The following is a 13,956-nucleotide window of genomic DNA, read 5'->3' as shown; positions in this document are numbered from 1 at the left end:
CCCAGTTGCAGCTCTCGCTCCCTTTTCCTTAACTTTAGCAAAGGGATTTCCCCTTTCCTGCCCACCAAAAGGAGCGTGGAAAGGAGGAAACCCAGCGCAGGGATGCCGTGCCCGTTGCTGGCTTCAAAGCGCAGGGAAATAGCTTGGGAGGAAAGAGCTGTGAAGCTCGGGATGCTCGATGGAAAACCAGGCTGTGTGGCCGCCGCTTAGGGATGCGGCAGGGCCCTGTGGGGTCGTCCTATGGGATCTGCTGGGTCTTGGGGGCACAAAGCTGCTCCCAAAGTTACGGAGCAGGGAGAGCCAGCAGCTTAGTATGGAACCCCCATTGCTCTCCAGAGCAAAACCACCCTTCAGAGCGGTCCCAGAAGGTGCTGGTCTCCCACCGCATCCGCTGCTTCCCCTTGGAATAACCCTCGGGTAAGGAAGCAGGGCTGCTGGGTGTGAAGGAAGCTCTCTTTAACCACAGATCCCCCTCCCTGCCTCTGGAGCAGGGGCAGCCTGGGAGCTCTACCTCTACCCTTGGGCTCCGGGTCGGGTTTGGGCTCCGGGGTCCTTCACCCTCCTCTTCCAACGCGGCGCGGTCCCATGGCGAGGCCGGGGGCAGCTCCTCCGGCCCGAACACCCGCTCGTAGTTCTCAATGAGGAACTCCACCAGCTGAGCTTGGTACCCGGAGTCGAGCAGGCAGGACACGGAGGCGTCGCTCCGCGCGCCCGCCCGCACCAGGGTGGGCCCAAACACTATGCCCAGGTTGCTCGGGGACATCTTGTTCTCCTTGTGGTTCTCTGCCACCCTAGGAAGGGAAGCGGGAGCGTTAGGGGCTCCCCACCCGAACGCACTCGGCAGCCGTGGGGTGCCCCACACCCCCGCTTCCTCGGAGAGGGAAAGCAGGGAGAACCCTGGAGCTGGATGGTGCGGCCCTACCGGGAGTGGGCGATGCTCGGGAGCTGTGGTCAGAGGTGGGTGAAAGAGAGCTTGGGTCATCTTGGTCCTTGACCTCCTGCTCTGCACTTGATGAAGTGTTAGCGCCAAGGACCTCGTGGTCCTTCTTGGTCATTAACTTGATGAAGTGTTAGCACCAAGGACCTGCTGGTCCTTCTTGACCATTAACTTGATGAAGTGTTAGCACCAAGGACCTGCTGGTCCTTCTTGACCATTAACTTGATGAAGTGTTAGCACCAAGGACCTGCTGGTCCTTCTTGGTCATTAAGGCTGCTCTCCACTTGATGAAGTGTTAGCGCCAAGGACCCTGTGGTCCTTCTTGGCCATTAACTTGATGAAGCGTTAGCACCCTGTTCTCCACTTGATGAAGTGTTAGCACCAAGGACCTGCTGGTCCTTCTTGACCATTAACTTGATGAAGTGTTAGCACCAAGGACCTGCTGGTCCTTCTTGGCCATTAACTTGATGAAGTGTTAGCACCAAGGACCTGCTGGTCCTTCTTGGTCATTAAGGCTGCTCTGCACTCAATGAAGTGTTAGCACCCTGTTCTCCACTTGATGAAGTGTTAGCACCAAGGACCTCGTGGTCCTTCTTGGTCATTAAGGCTGCTCTGCACTCAATGAAGCATTAGCACCCTGTTCTCCACTTGATGAAGTGTTAGCACCAAGGATCTGCTGGTCCTTCTTGGTCATTAACTTGATGAAGTGTTAGCACCAAGGACCTCGTGGTCCTTCTTGGTCATTAACTTGATGAAGTGTTAGCACCAAGGACCTGCTGGTCCTTCTTGGTCATTAAGGCTGCTCTGCACTCAATGAAGTGTTAGCACCCTGTTCTCCACTTGATGAAGTGTTAGCACCAAGGACCTCGTGGTCCTTCTTGGTCATTAAGGCTGCTCTGCACTCAATGAAGCATTAGCACCCTGTTCTCCACTTGATGAAGTGTTAGCACCAAGGATCTGCTGGTCCTTCTTGGTCATTAACTTGATGAAGTGTTAGCACCAAGGACCTCGTGGTCCTTCTTGGTCATTAAGGCTGCTCTGCACTCAATGAAGTATTAGCACCCTGTTCTCCACTTGACGAAGTGTTAGCACCAAGGACCCTGTGGTCCTTCTTGGCCATTAACTTGATGAAGTGTTAGCACCCTGTTGTCCACTTGATGAAGTGTTAGCACCAAGGACCTTGTGGTCCTTCTTGGTCATTAACTTGATGAAGTGTTAGCACCAAGGACCTCGTGGTCCTTCTTGGTCATTAAGGCTGCTCTGCACTCAATGAAGCATTAGCACCCTGTTCTCCACTTGATGAAGTGTTAGCACCAAGGACCTGCTGGTCCTTCTTGGCCATTAAGATGGTCCTTTCCATGCCCTAATGTTTTACCCTCCTCAACAGCCTGTTGGCTCTCGAGGCCAAGGAACCCCAAACTCTCTTCCCATACACGAGTGGTGCTGAGCTCCCCGCTCCCCTGGCAGGGATCCCCTGTGGTCGGTCCTGATGCTGAGCAGCGCGCCCACCACCTCCTCACCTGTACAAGTGGGCCATGAGGTGCCGCAGGGTGTTGTAGTTACTGCCGGGCAGTTTGCTCAGCACCTCCTTCATGCTCCGGATGGGCTCGGAAGGGCAGGCTGCCCAATCCAGCCTTTCCTCCGTGGGTTTCTGAAGCTCTTTGGCCAACGTCATGAGCTCGTCGTAGAGCTGGGACAGCAGCACCGGGCCCGAAAGCTGCGGGGAGAGGGGAGGGAAGCAGCGCGTTACCCGCGCCGAGGGCTGTGGGTGGCGGGGCCCGAGCTTTGGGCTACCCACCTCCTTCAGGAAATGCTTCAGGACCCCGGTGATGTCGTGGGGGGAGTGCTCGGAGAGCTCCACCAGCCCCCGTCCGCTCTCGAACGCCTGGCACAGCTTCTCCACGCGGGCTTTGGATCCGCTGACGCGGTAAATGCCCTGCGCGGTCCGGGTCAGGGGGTTGGGATGCAGAGGAGACCAAAGCAAGGGGGGGGGGGGGTAGGATAACGGCGTCCTCACCTGCACGCCCAGGGCCCGGGCTTCGATCTCCGAGGTGCATTTGACCACGAGGAAAGGGACCTCCTCGGGGTAATCGCGAGGGACCTGCGCGAAGTCCACCCCGAACAGAGGCACCCGGCTGGGGAGCTTCTTGTGGCCGCAGGTGATGAGCAGGCTCTCGAGGCACTTCTTGTGGCAGGCCAGGCAGCACTGAGAGGGCAGAACCCCCCCAGCAAGGTTATGGGGCCGGGGGGGGGGGGCTCCAGCAGTGCCTGAACTTGAAGGGCATCTCCTGGCCCTTCAAGCATCAAAGCCCCACGGACCCCAAGAGGGTTCCAGGCTGATGCTCTGGATGGGAGGGGAGGCACAAGAACGCGGCAGAGGGGCCCCCATAGGTGGTCACCTCGGGCTCCATCATAGTGGGGTCTTCCAGCCCTCACCTCCTCGCACTCGAAGCCACTGACCATGAAGGTGTCGCAGTCCCTGCACTTGGATGGACCCCGCAGCTTGCGGAGCCGGTGGGTCTGGGCCGCGCTGGAGAGGGGGATGCTCCTCGCCTGCGGCTGGGATGCGCTGGTTTCTATGGAGACAGCATGGAGAGGGACCGATCCCTGCGCAGAGGTTCCGCCTCCGGAGCCGCATCGGGATGGGCCTCACCGTTTTCCAAGGGATCCCTCTCTTCCAAGTCATCCGAGGAGGACACGGCGCCGGTGGACGGCGCCTTCAGCAGCTTCCTGGTAGAGGTCCCTTAAGGAGACAGCAAACCGGGGCTGTTCTCCCCCTCACGGCGCACAACGAGGCTCGGCGGAGAGCCGATGCCCTCCGGCTTTGGGGCAGGGTTTCCACGGCTCTCACCTGGGCTGGAACTGGGAGAGTCCAAGGAGCGGGATTCCCAGCTGCCCCCGAGGCTTTCGGGGTCGCTGCAGAGGGCCCTGCTCGTAGCTGCAAAGGGGGAGCCTTGGGATCCTTGAGCGGGGGCTCGAGTCCCAGCCAAGCTCCCAGGAACACCCATAAACATCCTTGGATGCTGCCCCGAAGAATGTGAGAACCCTCCCGGCTCTTTGCTGATCGGAAGCGCAGCGAGGAGCGGTGACGGGTTCATACTCAAGCAGGGAAGCTCAGGATGGAGATAAGGAGTTCTGCCCTGTGAGGGTGCTGGGACACTGCAATGGCTCCAAAGGAAAAGGTTGGGATGCTCCATCCCTGGTTCAAGGCCAGGTTGGACAAAGCCTTGGGTACCGTGGTCTAGTGTGGAGCATCCCTGCCCACGGCAGGGGGTCGGAACTGGATGAGCTTCGGGCCCTTCCCAACCCAACCCAACCCATCCCATGGCTGGAGAGCAAGTTGGGGCATCCCCGTTAGCATGAACCTACCCTGCTCGTCGTGCCGGGATGCATCCTCCGGCGTGCTCCCATCCTTCCCAGCGGAGGAAGGTCCTGGGCACTGCACTGCCATCTTCTTCTTGCCGATGGGAGGGGACCTGGGAAGCGGTTGCAGACGATGTCGCGCCGTGGAATTCTGCCATTCCAGCTGGGATTTCAGCTTCGCTTTCTACCTTTGGCCTCCCAGAGGCAGCGGCTCGAATTCGAACACCTCCATCGGGATGTCTTTCTTCTGCAGAGCCTGGATGAACTCCAGGTACTTCTGGCCTGCTTTGTATGGCTTGCACACCTCGGCCAGGTACTGGTACCTCACTGGGATCTGCTCTGACTGAGCCAGCCGCTGCTTGAACATCCTTAGAGTGACCTTAGGGGTGGAAAGAAACCCCAAAGCCCCTTTTAATAGTCCAAGTCCAGGTGCTCTTCCCTCCCTTGAACCTCACTCATTCACCAGCCTTTAGGTTGTCACCACCCAAACTCGGTCACCACCACTTGTGCAGATGGGAACGACTTCTCATCCCCACCCACGCTTTTCCTATGTGGAAACCTGCATCCCGGGAGCACTCCCAACTGCAACCATCGCTGGATAGCTGAGACTACCCAGAGCATCGCCCTGCTTCCAAGCGCTTTGGAACGGTGGCGTCATGAAGAGCAGCTTCCCCGGGACGGAGCCCCCCACGTACCCACGTCAGCACCTCATCCCCTTGGAAAACCAGCTTCCGGATGTGGGAGACGATCCGCGCCCGCACCCTCTCCAGTTCTTGCCTCCGGATGTTGGCCTCGGTGATGCTCGCCTTGTACGAAGCCTCTGCTTCCTGAACCTGCGTGCCACCGGGAATGGAAGAGGAAGAGGAAGGAAGACCCTGGCATGGGTGGGAAGGGGCCGCCGCGCAGGGGATGCTCGAGCGGGCGCGCTCACCTTGGCCTGAGCCTCCTCGCAGGAGCGGCGCCGCTTCTCCAGGTGCCTGCTGCCGGCGCCGGCCGTGCCCTGCGGGTGCTGGTGCTCGTCCTCGGCTCTGGCGCTCAGCAGCTTCGCTTTGCCCAGCTCCTCGCGGCGCTGGCAGTACTGCAGGCGGGCCTTGCGCAGCGAGCCCAGGGCTTCGCTCTCCGGGACGCAACGGGAACGGCTTTAGGATGCTGGGGAGCGCCGGGACGGGAAGCGCCTGCCTCCCGCTTGGGATGGATGCTGCCGTTCCCATGGACACCCGTGTTCTGCGCCCCCCCCGCCTCCCAGGGCTCCCCACCTGGGTGCCCTCCGAGCGCAGCCCCAGCAGCCCTGGGTCACCTCCCACGGGCTAAAGCCAAGCTGCATCCGTGCTCTGCGGGTACCAGGAGGGGATGGGATGCGGGAGGATGGCACGGGAATGCCACCAGCATCCCTCCTCCCCCCTCCTTGTACTCTTCAATTATCAACAGCTGGATGCATATCCCATTATGCAGTTACTGCTTGGCCGTGTCAGTGGGGGGGGCCCTGGCTGGCATCACGTCAGGCCCATCTCTTGGCCTCTTACCATCCTCTTTTGCTCCTTTGTCCACTGGTCCTTGAATTCTTTCCTCCATTTCTCTATCTCGTTCTTCTTGGCTGACAGAGGCTGCAGGGGAAGAACGGGGAGGGTGGGAAGAGGTCCCCATGGGGCAGGAAAAGGCGTGCCGTTAGGAAACAGCCCTTGTGAGCTGCCTCCTTCTCCCTTCAAATCAGGGTGGTCCATCCCCTTCTTTCCTTATCCCCTCCATGGCCTCAGACCGGGACAAAGCCCTTCCTCACGTCTCTGGGATGCTCCCATGGACTCTTCCAGCAGTCCTCCCTAAATACAGCACCTGGTAGAATTCCTTCTGCTGGAGCAGCCCTGCCGCCTCGGCCGCCGCATTCCCAACCTTGATGTCGTGTTCCAGGACCATTTGATAGAGCTCCCAGAGGGGCATCTCGTGCTGCGGAAAGCCAAAAAGCACCTTGGGGCCGGCGGAGGAGCAGCCAGCGGAAGGAGAAAGGATTATTCCCATGCTGAGGAATGGGCTCGGAGGCGTGGGTCCTGGAGGGCTGCAGCAGGGAGCACGTTTGCTCTGCTCCTCCTTCTCCAACGGGAACCCACCCGTGAAGCAGGAACACAGCGACAGGCCCCGGGGCGATGGGTTGGAAGTGGATGATCCTAAGGGCCTTCCCAGCCCCATCCCATCCGTCCCACGAGGAGCCGTACCTGCTGGGAGACGGCGTTTTGTCCTGCCTCTGCGACCTTCACCATCCCTTTGGCAAACTCTGTCTCTGTAAAGGGCCAGAGCGGATCAGGCACCGGAGGTGCCTTTGGCAAAGCGGGATCATTCCTGGAAGCACAAACGCTGCCTCCTCGTCCTCCTGATCCGAAGCAGCCCGAGGGGTCGGTGCTGGGCCCGCTTCTCCCTATGCTTTGCTTGCAACGGGATGCTCTCGGCTGTGGTCTTTTACCCAGCACCTCCTGAAAGCTCTTTTCCCCCCCCATAAGCAGGACCCGTGATGGACCCACCGTAAGCCAGGCGCTTCTCCATCCAGCTCAGCAGCTCCTTGACGTATTTGCACCACAGCTTGGCGTAGCGGAGCGCCGCCTCGATGCCGCCCTCGCATCTCAGCAGCATCTCGTCTGCCTCCCGAGCTGCAGAGCGAGAGAGGCAGGCTCAGGAGGGCCCAGGGCTGCGTGAGTCCTTCAGGGCCTTTCCAACCCATCCCGAGCCATGGAATCTGGGGGGAAGCAGCGTAGAAACTGGGGTCTTTCCTCTCAGGAACCCCCAAGTCCCTGTTGCGTTTCGGGATGCCAGCGACAAGAACCAATGAGAATCCTCCAAAGTGCTCCGGAGCATCCCAGCTTTCCCTGGGGACATCTTCCCTGTGCTTAAAACCACCACAGGTTTGGGAATCGATGTCTTGGGGGTTAGGAGCGAAGAGTGGGTGGGAAGCTCCAGGACTGGTGGCAGTGGGGACACCGGCATCATCCACCGGGTGGGGAGCCAAGAGCTTAACGTCCCCTCTTTGGGTTTCAGCTGGCGCTGTTACCTGTCAGCTCTGGCCTCTCTGGGCTGGTTTTGCTCTGGCAGAAGCTTCCACTCAACTGTGGAGGGGAAAAGAGGCAGGGATTGACCAGGAAAACGGGAGAAGAGCGCAGGGTTTGGGGATGTGGGGGGTTTCTTCCATCATACGGGTCTTTTCCTACCGGAATGAGCTCGGTGGCCGCGCTTGGGGCTGGGCTGTCGGTGCTGCCGGTGTCACCCGTGAACAGATCCACTGCCCTGGAGCAGGGGGAGAGGAAAGGAGGCACCGAGCTCCAGTGGGGTTCCAAAGAGCCAGGGAAGTGGCCGAGCCCCCCCTCAACTTCCTCCTCTACGTACGCGTTCCCAATGGAGATCTCGATGGCATCCAGGCCGCGGAATATCTCGCTGTACCGCTGCCGGCCCTCGGGCATCCTCTCGTGAGGGCTGAGACCTGGAGGTGGGGCAGAGCATCCCATGGGGACACCCGAGCCCCCTGGGGTGAGCGGGGGGGGGTGGAGGTGCAGGGGAGCAGGGCTGAGCCCTCTGCAGACACACAGGGAACCACAGAATCCATGCGTCTCAGACCGGTTTGGCTTAGAAGAGACCTGAAGAGCATCCTTTAGGGTTAGGGGGAGATGACCTTAAGGTGCTTTCCAGCCCAAACCATGCCTTGATCCAGCTCCAACCCTCTGCCATGGACAGGGGCACCTTCCACTAGAGCAGCTTGCTCCAAGCCCCTGTGTCCAACCTGGCCTTGAACAGGGATGGGGCATCCAAACCTTCTCCATTCAACCCATCCCAGTGTCCCACTGCCCTCATAGGGAAAACTGCCTAAGATCCCATCTCCACCTCCGCCCTGGCAGGTTAAAGCCATTCCCCTTGTCCTGCCCCCTCCATCCCTCATCCCAAGCCCCTCTCCAGCTTTCCTGCAGCCCCTTCAGGCACTGGAGCTGCTCTAAGCTCTCCCCTTCAGGACCCTTCTCTTCTCCAGGCTGGACCAGCCTGGCTCCAGATCAGGGCTGCTCCAGCCCTTGCAGCACCTTTATGGGACCCTTTCTCAATACCCCCAGGCAATAACCTGCATTGCAGGAGCCTGCATCACCCCCAGGACCCCAGCAGGCCACATCCTGGACGTGCAGCCCATTCCCTGTGCTGGTCCCCACTGGCCATGGTTGCACCCGTAGCAAGCCAGAGGTGAGCACATGCATCTGATGTGGGGTTCTGGGGGCTGTAATCTCACTCATGCACTTGGCACCGAGGCCTGAGGCTCAAACTGACTTGGGGGGGAGGTAAAAACAAAGGGAAAGCATTGAAACCCGTGAAACTGGGCCCAATTGGTGAAAGCGAAAGGAAATGGGGCTGCTCTTTGTGCTTTTGGCAGCCCAGGAAACAGGATGTGGTTGAGCTACGTCTGCAGTTGCTTCGCTGACAGTCGAGTTTGGCTTGTAAAGGCTGCGAAGACAGCGCAAGGAAAGGATGGGAAGGGAGAACACGGTCCCCGTCCTCCTTTTCCTTGTAGCAGGGCTTTTGCTCCACGGAGCTCCTTGTTTGGTGCATCACAATCACACGGTGACGGCAGCCACGGCACCAGCATCACCTCCACACTGGGGAGAAGCTGGGCCACCGAAGGCCCCCTTTCCTCACAGTCAGCATTGGGCAGCGTGGGCCAGGTGCTGCGTTCCCTTTGGCATCAGGAGGGAGCTGGGAAAACTCCCCCTTTCCTTGCTTTTGCTGGGCACTGGTTTCTGTTCTGTCCACATTTAGGCTGGGCTCCCTCTTCAAAGCCTTCTGGACCCCTTACTTCAAAGGGGCCACCCTGAAGGAGCTGCAAGGAACCCCTGGGCTCCCTGTCCCACACACTGGTGGCCCAGTGATGCTAAGGGAGAGCTGCACGGTGAGCCCAGCACCTGGTGCCTGGGGATAAACCCACGCCTCGCAGCCAGGGCAGGATGTGAGGCAGCCCACAGGCAGCTTCCAAACGTCTCACCCCGTTCTTCTGCAGCCCTTGGCTCGTAAGGCAAGGGGCAACAAACCCAAACCGTAACAAACCCCAGCTGTGGTAAACCAAGCCCTGATTTAAGGTGGATCCCACCCGTTCCTGCTGCTTGGTGTCAGCTTTAAGGTCTCTGGGTCGCCACCAGCGACGGGAAGAGCTGACTCAACCTGAGCGGCGCTGGCCGTGAGCAAGGCACCAGCAGACCCGCAGAGACTGCTATAGGTAACGCTAGAAAGACGTTGAACACGAGATTTCCTGGCCTTGCTGATGCCCATAAACCGCCCTTTCAGACCCCGAGGGAAGCCCTTTAGGGTTAGGGGGCAGAGCATCCTCTGCGGCACCGGGATACGGGACCGCGGGCTCGGAGCGACTCTGCCGCGGTCCTTCAGCCGTTCCACTGTGGCTCTGCGAATGGCCCCATCACTTCCAAACCAGCTCTCTTACTGGGAAGCTGATCTGGAAGCTGACTCTTCCCTAGATTAAACCCCATCCGTGTCTCTTGAAGGCCAGCGCATCCTTAGCTGTCGGCCCCACACCTGCATCCTCTCCTGGGAAGCTCTTCCCTGCCTTTTGCCCCTGGCGCGGGGACGACAAGGAGGGTATTTGCAGCAGGAGAAGCTCTTGTGCTGCTCAGCAGAAGCATCACTTCCCCTTCAGCTCCCGAGAAATGAGGCCAGGCCCTAAAGCCCGGCTCAGTGGGGCACCATTGCCCAACCCTGGTACCTCGAGCCTGGCCCCAGCAGCGTCTTCCCCTTCTCTGCCCTCAGCCTGGCCCGTTGCAATGCAACATCTGGGTGGTTTCCAGTGGGGCAGGGCTCCCCTTCCTGCATCAAAGGCACCTCTCATCAGCGTGTGTGGAGCCCCCCTGCCCTACAGCACTGCGTAAACCCAACCGGGCTGCGTGAAATGCTCCCTTTTTAACCAAAAGAGACTTTTCCGATAGCCAAAGGGGGCTACGAGGATGCTGGAGAGGACTTGCAGCAGCAGGACAGGGGGTGACGGGTCCAGGCTGGAAGAGGGGAAGTTCAGCTTGGAGCTAAGGGAGTTCTGCCCTGTGAGGGTGCTGGGACAACTGGCACAGGGGGGTGGTGGGTGCTCCACCCCTGGCAGTGCTCAAGGCAGAGCCTTGGGCAACCGGATGATCTTAAGCTCCTTTCCAACCCCAACCTGGGGCTCTGTCAGGTACCCCTCAGTGAGACCGACGATGGGGCGATGCTCCGGCCCCCCGGCACGCCGTCCCTGCCCCTCTGAGCATCGCCCAACAGCTTTGGAGCAAACCAATGCAAGGCTTCCCCTCCATCACCCTGGTTTCTCATCGCCTCTTCCTGCCTCAGCAGCCCTGGCATTTACAGTGGGGCTCGGCCCCCAGCCGACAGGAAGCACGAGCGAGGTCGGGTGCCCTAAATAGCAGAAGGGATTAACGAGGGCATTAATGAAGCACGAAGGGGAAAGGGGAGGGGGGGAGTTTCCACTTCGTAGGGGATGCAACTGGAGCGGAAGCCGAGCGCGGCTCGGGGTGTCTGAGAGCAGGGACGGAGCACGGATGCGGTAGGGTGCGAACAGACCCAGCTTTAGAGGGTGATGTCAGTAACCCAGCCTCATCGTGAGAGGTGGCAGCTTCCAGGCCCTCAAACCCCTGCTTTTTTGGGTGAGAAAAGGGCAATTCTATTGAACTTCCGCCTGCTTATTGCTTCAACCTGCGCAAGAAGGAAGTGCTAGCGATGGAAGCGTCACAATCCATCACAGCGGATGGAAAGCAAGGAAAGGAGCCTCCGAAGAGCACCAGGAGGAGGAACTGAGGGCACTAAAAAGCCATAAACCTGAAGGAAATCTTTCATTCCAGCCCTTTTGGCTTTGCAAAAGAGCAAACTCGACCTCCGGAAGAGATGGGGTCTTGTGGCTCTTGCGCCCCACTTGGATTTGGTATCTGCGGTCACGCTCCGCAGGGGATTTGGGGTGGCATGGCACAGCCTCTTTGCTCTAAAGGCCCTCAGCTGTTATCCCTGCACGGGGCTGTGTCTGAAGGGAGCTCCGATCCAGATGGATGCTCGCCGGCTCAACGGAGCATCCTCTCTCCTGGCGAAGTGCTTGGTGAGACCCAGATTGCAGGGCAGCAAAACAGACTTCGATATAAGGTTCTGTACAAGCATCTTTAGAATCTGGGGGTGATCATGAGCCACAGCAGCTCTCTGTTTGGCTGATGCCTTCTCAACCCAGGACAAAGGACAAGACACCAAGGGCTCTGGCACGAGGGGCTCCTACTCGGTGGTACCGAGACCTCTAGGATGCTTCACTGGGGGTCACCCCCACTCAAACTCCATCCATAGCTCGGCCTTGCACCTCTGAGCACAAGGACCTTGGCAGAAGGACTGGAGCTGATCCTGCACCCGGAGCAGCCCGAGGTCCTCCAAGCCTCTCAAACAGGGGGGCCGCATCCTTCCCTCTAACATAAGCCAGCACCCAGGCCGAACCCATGACAGAAACCCATCTTAGCCCCACAGAACCGCACAGTCCTGCCCATGGGAACCCTTCTAGAGGCACTTGGAGCTGGTTTCCAGCAGCCACATCCCCCCCCCCCCGGGGCTCCCTCTCGTTTCCCCCCGAAGCTGCCCCGACAAAGAGCGTTCAGGCCAGCACCTACCGCTTGCTTCTGGCTCCCCCATAGCCGAGCCCGCCCCAAAGCCTTGCTCAGAGCGGCCTGAAGAGGGAGGCTCCAAAGGGCCATGAGGGCTGCGTGCGAAGGGGTCCGGCTCCTTCGGGGGCCCGACGCGCTTCCGCGGCCGCGGCGAGGGCTCGGCGGGCAGCGCCGGCTCCTTCCCTCCTGCGATTTGCATAACTCGGATGTGCGGGGTGCGGAGGGGATGGGTTGGGTGCTGCGGGGGGGTTCCTGCCTTCAGAGCCCTCTCTGCTGCCTCGGAAACAGCCCCGAGCGGCCGGCCAGGCACCGAGCAGCCCCCGTGGTGCCGGCGGTACGGAAGGGAGAGCGCTCCTGGGTTAAAAGAGGGGATGGAAGGAGGGCGCTCCCCATCTCTTCGCTGGGAGGAAGGAGCTCTTTACCGTGAGGGTGCTGAGGGCCGGGGATGGGTTGAACGGGGAAGGGTCGGGTACCCGGTCCCTGGCTGGGTTTGGAGCAAGCTGCCCCATGGAAGGAGCCCCCGCCCTCGGCACCCATCACCCATGGGCAGAGGGCAGCAACCACGGCACTCGTTGGGCTCCACGGCCTTGCCCTTGGTGCTGGCGAGGAGCAGCAGGGCAGGAGCTCGGGAGGAGGGGATGGAGCGCAGCAGCTCGGCCCCTTCGGCTGCGCCGGGAGCTGGAAGAGCTTCTGAGCACCCAACCCCTTGGTCTGGGTCCTGAGTACGCAGCCCCGCGCGTGGAGTCATGGAGCATCCCTGCATGGAGCATCCCCAAGGATGCCAAGTCCCTCCTGAGCATCTCTATGAGGGGATTTCTCAGCACCGCTGCAGCGCATCCATCGGGAGGCTTTCCTTGCCCATGAGAGGGTTGGGGCTGGTTTTCCTGCTCCTCGCAGAGGGCAATGGGAATGTTCACTCCATAGGAGCAAAGGGGCTCCTGGGTCTGTTTTTCCTGGCTTCTTTCATTGGGAAGTGAAGAGAAGGAGCTAAAGCATTGATGCTCTTGATGATGATGGCACTTTCCTGGTGCTCGCAGGTTCCCTGCTCCCAGCTGCTCCCTGTGCCTTCCTTGGCCACACAAGAAGCAAGAAAAGGGCAACTTTGGGGTTCAAAGCAGGAAAAATATGATTCAATATGGTTAAATATTTAATACGGTTAAACCGAAACGGGGAGGGCTGCTGAAAGTCCCTGCTAAATACTACAATGCCAGACCATGGCACCCAAGGCTCTGCCCTTGGATGCTGCTGGGATGGGGCATCCACCACTTCTCCATTCAACCCATGCCAGTGTCCCAGCACCCTCCCAGGGCAGAACTTCCCTATCTCCAACCTGAACGTCCCTATTTCAGCCTGACCCCATCACCCCTTGGCCTATCCCTGATGCAGGTCCCTCCCCAGCACCCTTGCAACCCCCGTCAGGTACGGTTCCTCTCGTGCCCATCAGCCCGCAGCCCCCCTCCTCCAGCAGCTCTGTCACCTGAAAGCACTTTTGGGGCTTTCTTTGTGCCTTTGTGCCCAGCATCCCTGCATGGAGCATCCCCACATGGAGCATCCCTGCATGGAGCATCCCTACATGGAGCATCCCTGCATGGAGCATCCCTGCATGGAGCATCCCCGCATGGAGCATCCCTGCATGGAGCATCCCCACATGGAGCATCCCTGCATGGAGCATCCCTACATGGAGCATCCCTGCATGGAGCATCCCCGCATGGAGCATCCCCGCATGGAGCATCCCTGCATGGAGCATCCCCACATGGAGCATCCCTGCATGGAGCATCCCCGCATGGAGCATCCCCGCATGGAGCATCCCCACATGGAGCATCCCTGCATGGAGCATCCCCACATGGAGCATCCCTGCATGGAGCATCCCTACATGGAGGCATCCCTGCATGGAGCATCCCTACATGGAGCTTCCCTGCATGGAGCATCCCTATGTGGAGCATCCCTGCATGGAGCATCCCTATGTGGAGCATCCCTGCATGGAGCATCCCCACATGGAGCATCCCTGCATGGAAC

At 59.8% G+C, this 13,956-nt stretch overlaps 1 protein-coding gene across 1 annotated transcript; it reads right to left on the bottom strand.

Moving 5' to 3' along the window:
• Positions 1–283: 283 nt before the first annotated feature.
• On the bottom strand, positions 284–12,139 carry GMIP (GEM interacting protein). The gene is given in 19 exon segments (XM_061480038.1): positions 284–791; positions 2,458–2,654; positions 2,736–2,873; positions 2,955–3,143; positions 3,374–3,595; positions 3,598–3,680; positions 3,789–3,875; positions 4,307–4,413; positions 4,489–4,679; positions 4,996–5,133; positions 5,232–5,417; positions 5,824–5,904; positions 6,131–6,241; positions 6,508–6,572; positions 6,811–6,936; positions 7,335–7,389; positions 7,492–7,567; positions 7,667–7,760; positions 11,947–12,139. Coding segments are annotated over 19 exon segments (2,847 nt in total).
• Positions 12,140–13,956: the final 1,817 nt, after the last annotated feature.

Source organism: Pezoporus flaviventris, unplaced genomic scaffold (assembly GCF_033815535.1).
Source record: "Pezoporus flaviventris isolate CSIRO_AGI_PZ_B2104156 unplaced genomic scaffold, CSIRO_AGI_Pfla_v1 ptg000165l, whole genome shotgun sequence".
NCBI classification, from domain to species: Eukaryota; Metazoa; Chordata; class Aves; order Psittaciformes; family Psittacidae; genus Pezoporus; species Pezoporus flaviventris.
This window is presented reverse-complemented; position numbering and strand designations above follow the sequence as displayed.